This window comes from Dreissena polymorpha, chromosome 1 (assembly GCF_020536995.1).
Source record: "Dreissena polymorpha isolate Duluth1 chromosome 1, UMN_Dpol_1.0, whole genome shotgun sequence".
Classification (NCBI taxonomy): Eukaryota; Metazoa; Mollusca; class Bivalvia; order Myida; family Dreissenidae; genus Dreissena; species Dreissena polymorpha.
This window is the reverse complement of record NC_068355.1, coordinates 92,272,816-92,283,613: the sequence shown is the minus strand read 5'-3', so window position 1 is coordinate 92,283,613 and position 10,798 is coordinate 92,272,816. Positions and strand designations below refer to the sequence as shown.

The window sequence follows — 10,798 nt, the reverse complement described above, 5'->3', positions numbered from 1 at the left end:
ATAACATATTTATGAAAACGCGAGTGTGATCATTTGAGCCTCATACCCACTTGTTGCAAATAAATCAGGAAAACTGATTAAATTGTAGAATCAAAGGGAAAAGTTAATGGGATTTTGATAAAAGCCTTAGCATTTGGTATTTAGTTACACTGAAATAAAACGATATGTTTTATTTTAATAAAATCTCATTCTATTGGTCACCATTCAGCTTAAGAATTTCATCGCATATATAAAATAAGAAAACATTCGTTAAATAATCTCTCTCGTGTAGCTGCGGATAAAAAAATGGCTGCGACAAAAAAATCACTACAACAAGAATTTTGTTCATAATGCTTTCAGGCGTGAATTTGTTTAGACTGTCGGTGGCACGATTCCGGCCATAATAATATGGTTAAGTTCTGGAGTAAACACAACCAGTTGGTAATCATTTTACTTTCATCAGACAGACAAGCAAGCAGACAGTTTATTTCGACGTGTACAATGTACATCGTCAACAACACTTAATGAAAACAGTACCATGTCGATTGTGATAGGAACAAAGTTGTACACATATTAACAAATCATTTACTTGGCTAACAAAGTTGCGTGAGCACAAATTTAATATAACACCAACAAAACAGCAAAAAAAAAAGAAGAGGATGAACATTTAAAGCATTCTTGCATTAACAATAGATGTTCGTTCTTTAAGTGATTATTTTACAAAACATGCATACTTTTATAAGTTCTATGTTATTATTCGATTGCAGTAAACTTAAATAGTTATACATAGATGACCTTTTGTAATAACATGTTTTATGTATTTTTGTCTAATGTTTCTAAATGCCGGGTAAATGCAAATAAATTATAATTCATCTTTAATATCGGTCGAATCGCAACAAATGCAGTATCGTTGATTTCTAGAAACTGCTCTTGCATAAAGGTCGGTTTGAATTTGTAGTGGATGGGCTGAAAATCTTAATCTATTGAAAAGTTATCTCAAACTTCTTGGTAGAATGTCTAAGTATGACTCGTATTCAAAATTGATTTTAAAATTTCAATAAATATTTAACATGGAACTGTTATTTAACGTTCTATACCAGTCATGTGTTAAGTTATCATATACTATGCGTTTAAATTCCTCTGCAAATGTGTTAATCTCAACATTAATAGCATTTGTATCCTCAAATTCACAACTAAAACCATAGTCATCAAACATTTGTGCAACATGATATATCCAATAATGACCGCCTTTTTGATAATCTGACAGGGCCAAGTTATTTATGAGTTTAATAATGATATTTTCAGATCTACATATCTTAAACAAATATTTAATGACACTGACATATCTATGTATATAGCCTTCTTTCCTATACATTCGACCATTCCTATACATTCGTTATTTTTTTATTCGTGTTAATTTGCATATCATCCGAGCAACGCGCGTGACCGAATTCTTTGCAAGTTAGACAGAAACTTTGTTGCTCGTGTGAAAACTGAAAAATGCGTACTGAAACGGTATGTACTGTTATTTAAACCACATCCTACATGTAAATCTTACCTTTAAATCAATAGTTCAAGCTATAGTATGCTTTAAACTCCAATGTTTACATTGTTTGACCCACATTTGTGTCGACTTGTTTTGTAAGTCACGTGAACAAGTTGATGCAAAAGCTGATGACGTATTTGGGGCCGCACACGGGGTATTTGTATTTTGCGCATTGCCTTTAACAGCGACACATTTAATTAAAATCCAATTTAAGCGCTATGAAAGCGTCAATTCATTTCATCTTACAATATTATTTGAAATCATTTTTTATTTTTAGTAATAGAGCTCAAGGAAATTCCATTCCAAATACAAGAATTATTTGCCAGAAAAAGTACTCAAAGCAGAGGTTGAGGTAAATAATAAACAACTATCGATCCGTCGGGCTGCCCAAGAATATGGCATTCCATACAACACCCTGCGAGATAGGGTCAATGGTCGAATTGACAGTGACAATTATGAAAAGGAGACGCTGTTCTCATCGGAGGAAGAGTTGGGGTTAGTTGAGCATGCTGAAAATTCTGCTAGACTAGGGTACGGCTACTCAAACACCAGCATGCAAAGATAAGCCGGCGAACTTGCCTACACGTTGGGAAAGCGGCCGTCGGATAAGCCGCTCAGCAACTACTGGCTCTACAGCTTCTTGAAGCGATGGGATGACAGAGTGTCTTCATTAAAACCTTCATCCCTCGAGACAACCAGGGCAAAAGCCACCACTCCCGAACATATTGGGGCATATTTTGAAAACTGTGAGAAGGCGGTAGCTCTGCACATGCTCCAAGATAGGCCAGAACTCATTTACAACATGGACGAAACAGGCATAAGCCCCGAACACCCCCCCCCCCCCCTAATATTATAGCACCGACAAAAGAAAAGGCCCATGCTGTGACCTCACCACGTTCCGCTACATTAACAGTGATTGCTGCTGCTAATGCTGCATGAGCCTGTATACCCCCATATTTCGTGTTTAAAGGTTTACTTTAAACATATTTATTTTAGTAAGGATCGAATCCACAAGCTCGCGATCGCAAGGCGGACACCATATCCACTACACCACCGCGACCTCAGATGTTTGCGATCAAAGCATGCACACTTTATTAAATAATGCACAGTAAACATACAAAAGCCTTTAAGCGTCTTGAAATTACACTGAGTAATTCATTTACTAACATTCGTATTAATTGTTTCATTTGTATACAATATTCTAATATTCTTAAGGAGTATGTAAATAATTTGGGTTGATAAGTAGTTGAACATAAAACTTAATAACACCATCTAACAACGCTATTATATATAAATTAAAAAAATAAGCCGCGTTGTCATCCGCAGGTAAGAGATACAACGAAGAGCTAATGGAAGGCGCGACACCGGGCGCACGGGCTACAATGTCGGATTCCGGATGGTCAACGACAAACGTTTTTAAGGACAACCTTGAAAACCATTTCCTTTCCAAGTACGCAGCCAGAACAGACAAAAACCAGCCAATATTACTTCTTTTAGACGGCCACACTACCCATACGACACCAGAACTGACCAGATGGGCGAGGTCTAAAAACCTGCACCTGTTTTGCCTACCCGCGCACTCATCCCACTTGCTGCAACCTCTTGATGTCACTGTCTTTGGGCCATTTAAGAGGTATTATAACAGCGAGTGTGCAAACTTCATGAAAGAAAATATAGGAAAAGCTGTCACAAGGTATGACATGGCCCGCATTGCATGTAAGGCCTACTTGAAGGCAATGAGCCCACGGAACATTGTTTCGGCCTTCAAGAAAACTGGCGTCGTTCCGTTGAACAAGCAGGCCATCTCCGATGTTCAACTCATGATATGCGAGGCCTTTCATTGAGACACCTGTCTTGAAGTGCAGGGCCATCCAGAGCGGAAAACATGCGGTGGATGCATATCTAGAAAGGAAGCTAACCGTCAAAGCAACTTGTTCCTGCTCCTGCAACTGCCAGAAGAAAAAGTCGCCTCCCTCCATTAAGAAGCCTAACCTCTCTGGCAAAGAAATCACCAGTAACCAATTCCTGGAATAAATGGAGGTTTATGCTTCGCAGAAGGAAAACCTGCCACCGAGCTCCGTCATGTCTACGGCAGGCACTAAAAAGCAAAAGCCGACACCCGTGGCCTCTCACATAAGCCCCAAACCAAGCACTAGTGGCCTTCAGCAAGAAATGATGGACTTTTCCGAGTCTGACGAATGGTCTGATGTTGAAGACACAGAAGTTTGTTGCGTCTGTGAAAGGTTTTCGCCAGAAGGATTGAATGATCGCACACACTTGAAAATTGTAAATTGGGGGCAGTGCGATAAATGCGGTCACTGGGTACACCTTTCTCTCTGTCATGAGAAGGCTGTGTTACGAAGGGGAGACACTTCCATCTGCCCCCACTGTTAAAAATGTTTTTTACAAAATGTTTGTATTTTTTTCAAGTTGACCAAGTTATTTACTGGGTGTGTGGTGTGAAAACTACTACCCGAATTGTTTTGTTATTATTGTTAAACTTAGACTATATCCACGAGAAGATTGTTTGAATACTGAAAGTGTGAAATCTGCTAGCTTCTGCTGGTCATGTTCATTACGCATTATCGTTAGATTATTAAAATTATCATGATTGTCGATAATTTATATTCATATTTTGTTTACTTGTAGAATGCCATTTGTTTGGGAACAGTGTGGTAGAGAGGTCAAGACACAGTCGGGGATCTCCAAACACCAAGCCACCCACGCGCGGGAAGGAAAATATTTCTGTTGCGGCAAACCTTTTCTCGTGAGTTTCTATAAAATTGATTGTTACAAAATGTTGAATTTTCAGTGAATTGTTACTGCCAACTAATGCACTTGTTTAATACACAAAATCGTAAGGATCGTTTGTGCAAGGTGTCATGTGAATAAAATTGTAACAAAATTACAAAAACTATTATTGATGATATATTATGATGAAATATATGATGCTGAATAAATATATTTATTTAAAAGTATGTTTTGTATAAAATTACAATCGTGTCATGCCAGTTGGTTATGTTATTGTTGTGGTGCGGTTATTAAGCATTGGATTTTACTGTTTGAAAATTATTAAGTTGTTTATGAAAACCCTTTTCCCGTAAAAAATTTGTGTTTAATGCTTATCTTTAATAAACATATTGCCTCTTATGTACCGTATATGTGAGAGTGATGTTGAGCAATATACTTTGTTTGAGAACGCACTAGAAGACACAGATGTTCGGAATTTTCAAGGATTTCATCAACCAAGTACATAGTGTAACATATGTGACACTTAATGCGATATTATACCACATTGTTGTAGAAACTAATAGGTTTTCTTTAACTGGTGTTTTTGCAAATCTTTGATCATATTATAGGACTGTTTGTACTGTCATTTGCGCCTTCCAAACAATAATAAAGCAGGCCTTTTCCGCTCCATTTTGGGAAAACGTAACACTGGGATTTTAGGAATTTCTCGTCGTGAAAAATCTCATTTTGGGAAAACAATAATCACAAAAATGGCTCAATTGTGAAAACTAATCGCATGCAAATAGTGTTTCTTATATTTCAAAGAAGCCGTTAACTTGTAAATAACGACTTTTTTGTAACTATATTATTAAAATTTTACAAAATATTATGAACATTTGTGATAAGTGTACATCACCAGTTATCAAAAAAAAATCTTATGTCTCATCTTGTTGTTGAATTTCGGAAATCATTTATAACGATCTTCGTATATTACTAGAAATATTTCATTGCATTCTTATACTTACATCACCTGATGTTCTTTGTTTTTCTTTTTGAAAAGAGATAAAATTGTTGTCATTTTTTAAATCTTTTTTTCTTAATTTGGCGACGTAATATTTGCTATTGTGCGACGCCATTTTGATGATTAAGGATTACCTGCACAGTGTGCGCAGCATTGATCGATATAAAGCCGGCCTCAAAACATGAGGGTTTTCCCCAATGTTTAGTTTGCGGACTAAGGTAACGTTATTTTTCGCATTTTTAGCTGCCGAAAAATAAATGAACTTTACAATCTTTGGAAGTTGGAATTTGGATTTTTTTTTCAGTTGAGAAAAAACAACCAGATTTGCATTGGGAATGGGGCCCATATTCGGACCCGTGGCATAGGGCGGAAAAGGTATCAATACACAACTGTTCCCATAACTTTTGTCAGATATACAAGAGACAAAGAACATTTTGCTTGCAGATTGTATTATTGCCGAATTTCTTCACCCTATTTTAACAATTTGAACTTGGCATTAGAAATCTTACGAGTAACTAGATGTACTTTGTTCGGTTCCTTTCAGTGCATTGAAAAAATAATTTAAATGTCTTTTTGTCATACACATATGCAATAAGAGGAAAACTGTCTGAGTTTATTATGTTAATATGCATATACATATAACCCAGTACATAAAATGCTAAGTATAAATAAAAACTGTTAATGTGTTTCTTCAACGCTTAAAAGCGCCATTCTTCCCATGACGATGCGAATTTGCGAGATAAAGATTACTACAACCATCGAGCAATTGTGTATTGAGTAAACTAGAGATTTTTTATAACATAGCAACCCGAAGCCGCCTGCCTGCCTGCCTGCCTGCCTGCCTGCCTGCCTGCCTGCCTGCCTGCCTGCCTGCCTGCCTGTCTGTCTGTCTGTCTGTCTGTCTGTCTGTCTGTCTGTCTGTCTGTCTGTCTGTCTGTCTGTCTGTCTGTCTGTCTGTCTGTCTGTCTGTCTGTCTGTCTGTCTGTCTGTCTGTCTGTCTGTCTGTCTGTCTGTCTGTCTGTCTGTCTGTCTGTCTGTCTGTCTGTCTGTCTGTCTGTCTGTCTGTCTGTCTGTCTGTCTGTCTGTCTGTCTGTCTGTCTGTCTGTCTGTCTGTCTGTCTGTCTGTCTGTCTGTCTGTCTGTCTGTCTGTCTGTCTGTCTGTCTGTCTGTCTGTCTGTCTGTCTGTCTGTCTGTCTGTCTGTCTGTCTGTCTGTCTGTCTGTCTGTCTGTCTGTCTGTCTGTCTGTCTGTCTGTCTGTCTGTCTGTCTGTCTGTCTGTCTGTCTGTCTGTCTGTCTGTCTGTCTGTCTGTCTGTCTGTCTGTCTGTCTGTCTGTCTGTCTGTCTGTCTGTCTGTCTGTCTGTCTTTCGGTCGGTCGGTCTTTTGAGCGACTGTATAAAGCAACAAGCCTGTTCGAATGTATTTTTCTTCTCATTTCAAAATACATGTTCAACATTTAAATATACATTTATTTTTCCTTCCGATGCACTAAAGGGGCCTTTTCACGTTTGAGTTAATTGACAAAATTAAAAAAATGTTTTAGTTTCGCAAACATTTGTTTTATATATGATATTTGTGAGGAAACAGTAATGCTTTAAAGTATCCATTATATGCATTTTTTAACGATTTAAAATCTTGGAAATTATAAAGCGTTGTAACGCGAAACGATTGAATAATTTGGAGAGTTTTGTTGGTGCCGTTATATTTTGTGACACTAAGAGGATTGCGTATATTAAGTATAAAAAACATCACGAGTAGTATGAGCAGAGATGGCCGAACGGCCTAAGCGTTAGACTTTTACTCTAGAGATCAGTGGTTCGCGCCCAGTTGAGGGTTTAAAAAAATTCTTTCTTTAATCGTATTCTTGTTTTGTTTTTTTACTGGAGCTTGTTAGATCTAATGCTTACATGTATCAATATAAGGAATTCAATAACAAACTCCAATACATGCCAACATCTGTGAAAAGGTCGATTTAAAGAGTCGATTTTGGGTATTCCCCTTTTCCAACTCGGACACACTAGAACTTCAGGAATATAAATTTACACAATAAGCAAAAGTATCTCACAGGAGATTACAAGGTCCCCTAGTGTTAAACTTGGTATTTTAAAGTTTTTTCAAATTAATGTACAAACAGACAACGAACTTACGGTCGCAAGGTTTACAAAGACTTATCTAGCACAATTCCTTAAACATATGCTCCTTCTGAAACCGCATTGTCAATATGTTTTATAGTCCGTACGTAAAACTGTATTGCTTTCTTCAACAAGATTAGTCATATCGTGTCACTACGGTTAAAATTAGCCACACCCCGGAGGTCATGTGTAAAGATTTATATATACGTGTATATCAAAATCACTTTCGGGAAATATTTTTCTCTGGAACAACTTCTTGAGTTCGTCAGAAGCTACAAGCTCACCATTGCATGGCGCTGCAGCCAGGCGACCAGTCTAGTCACCGCGACACGGCATGCTCCAAACGGGCAAGTACATAAAAAGAACAATACCATACTGTTTTGATTCAAGTCAAGCATCAACACGGCGAACACAAGAACCTTTTCTAGAGCAGAAATCGGCAGTGAACACGAATTAATGCTAACCAACTTCAAGCTGAAGTAAACAAAAAACTTCACATAGAACCCTTGCATTAGAATTTACTTGGAGAATCTGAAATATCCAAACATAGCAAAGGCATTTCAAGCACAGATAGGTAGCACGTTTGCAGACATCACATTGAACGTCGACAAGCTAGTAGAGGTGTCTTACATGAGTACATGGAGAACAGTCTGCAATCTAAATTAAATAACCGTTTAAAGAACGTGTTAGTTTCCGTACTGAAAGAACAATACAACTTTACTGACGTTTATATAGTTTGGTGTGTATTACTACCATCTATAATCACCTGCATTTTATTGATCTAGACATGCATACCTTGGTGCCGTACCTTAAAGAGGTCATACAGATCCCTAGTTTTCCAAAATTGTATTAAGTTTGTTGAAAAGGAAAACCAAGAAATACTCATTGATACATAAATGTTAACACGTTTTAACACAACACACGAGTGAACAAACAATCAGGTTAAAGACAGCTAAAATTATTCAGTATATGTCTTTCATATATCTCAAATTACAGAGATGTCCCGGGTACATGCATCATCTATCTAACTCAGCCGGAAATGCTCGCCGTATACAGGTCTTGTATTCCCGGTAGAACCAGCCGATCTCTCCGATCAGCTCTGTCCTAGGTTTTCCGAACGGTGTGTCGATTGGTGCCCGGCTGATGTATGTGGCAGACAGCGTCTTCTCTGGGGAATCCGCGCCGATACCCAGTAGTTGCCAGTCTTTGAACAGCCTCGGTCTGTAGTCACGGGATCCTTCGGGGCCTACAAATTAGGTCTGTATAAAATGTAACATTGTGACCCAGGTCGAGATCCGAAGACTATTCAAGATTAAAAACAGTCATACTAATATTAACCTGTAAATGTCTATAAAAATTTCCAAAAGATTCATTTGCGTGATTATTAGGCACATGATGAATATTGTTAAAATTATTAGCATGGATCTCGAAGCTAATCTCATGCTAGTCGAGATAATGTGTATTGTGAGCCCGAAGATGGGTTGGCCGACAGGTAATTTACATTTCCTACCTTGTTAACATAGATATATGATCGGGGAAAATACGAAAAAACTATGTTTACTTGATAATAACAGTCGACATACCACTCAAACGTCAAGCAGCCATCATAGATTAGAGCACGTTTTCAAAACTGATATGGATCGTAGTACCGACAGTTTCTCTGCATTATTGGCATATGCGTTGTGCAAACATTTAGCGATGACAACCATTTCAATATAGACCCTTAATACAAATAATTGTATATAACCAGACCAGATAGAACCCTAGTAAACACTCCTGTACCTGTCCAGATGACAGGCCCGGCATACGGTGTCCACTGGTGGTGAGGTGGTACCTCCTTTTCCTTCACTTCCGGTACTGTGCGCGCCCCGGCCGCCAAGAGGTGGTTCCGGTCAGGCTTCATCCGCTCGTATCTGCTGTATTTCAGCCGGTCCCAATGCGCAAGGGACATTCTGGGGCTTAATGTCATACAAGAAGGGAGTATGGAGTTAGCATAATAATGTGATATCAAACATGATGGGGGTACGGCATTAACATTAGAATATGAGTAATATTGTTCATCAAACTCTTTGAGAGATGTAGTTTTAATTTTGAACTCAATAAATACTGGTGTTTCATTCATGAGACTCAAGTAAAAATTAACTAAATTTGTGTTGTATTGCGTTTATGTTTTCAATTTTAAATTAAAGTGACCTTCATTTTGTCAATATGCTTATGTTGATCTGACAAAGGTGATCATAACATAAAAAGTTGTTTGTACCTATGGATAAGTTAAGCTCATTAAAATTCATATTATTCATCTACAAAAATTAAATACCATAATAACTGTTTGATTCTTTAATGAGATATTCGTGATAATATTTCCGAAACATGTTATTTTTGCATAAAGTATTTGCGTTAAATTTAACATAATAATGCACCCACTTTTTACATCATTAATTCACATTAAGATTTGTTCTTAGATAAATTGTAACACAACAAAACTTAAATTTACCTTTAGCTTAATTGTAATGTAACACTAACAAAACATATTATAATGTACTTACTTCTTTCAAAGCGTTCCACGATCGTTACATTTCAACAAAAAATATTAACTGTAAAAGCAATACGATTTCTCTTATTTGAAAACAAAAGCTTTATAATTCATAATTAGTATCAAATAACAGAGCGTAGTTGGCCACTTTAGAATAGCTCAACGCTCTGTTAAACACAAAAGTCAAATACGTACCGGTAAAATACTCATTTTTACTTAGGCGTTAATGCTAACCACAGTTAATATACTTATGGCGTTTAAATTAGAATCGTTTTTTGTAAAATACATTTTGATTCCTAAAAATAATAATAATTATAATCATCATCATCATTATCATGATCATCATCATGATCATCATCATGATCATCATCATGATCATCATCATCATCATCATCATCATCATCCTCATCATCATCATAATAATAATAATAACAATAATAATAATAATAATAATAATAATAAGTATCATTATTATTATTATTATTATAAAATATTATATAATAGTATTCTGGACTTTTTGGACAATGCCCAAAACCGTTGTAAATCCCTCAGTTGTTGATGGCTTGAAGAAGGGAAATACAGCTAAGTCATTTAAACATTGAACATTGTATTATATAATTGATGACATATAGGCAAACAAATGCTTAGCCCTCTTGTGACGTCCGGTAAATTTATTGATTAAATGCAATAAATGTATTTACTTTAAAAGAGATACGTATATTTATTACTTACTTACTTACTTAGTCCTCTTCGCCCCGGTCGGAGCATAGGGCCTTTACCACAGCTCTCCATCTGGTTCGGTCCATGGCGCAGGTTTTCGCTTTTCCCCATGACACCCTTATCTTGCGAAGCTCAATGT

At 37.0% G+C, this 10,798-nt stretch overlaps 1 protein-coding gene across 1 annotated transcript; it reads right to left on the bottom strand.

The window, feature by feature from the left end:
- Positions 1-8,030: 8,030 nt before the first annotated feature.
- LOC127840994 (uncharacterized) lies at positions 8,031-9,369 on the bottom strand. Its single transcript, XM_052369471.1, has 2 exons — positions 9,189-9,369; positions 8,031-8,652 (listed from the first exon to the last, which is right to left on the bottom strand). The coding sequence occupies exons 1-2, from the start codon at positions 9,355-9,357 to the stop codon at positions 8,423-8,425; spliced, it is 399 nt and encodes a 132-aa protein (XP_052225431.1). The 5' UTR covers positions 9,358-9,369; the 3' UTR covers positions 8,031-8,422.
- Positions 9,370-10,798: the final 1,429 nt, after the last annotated feature.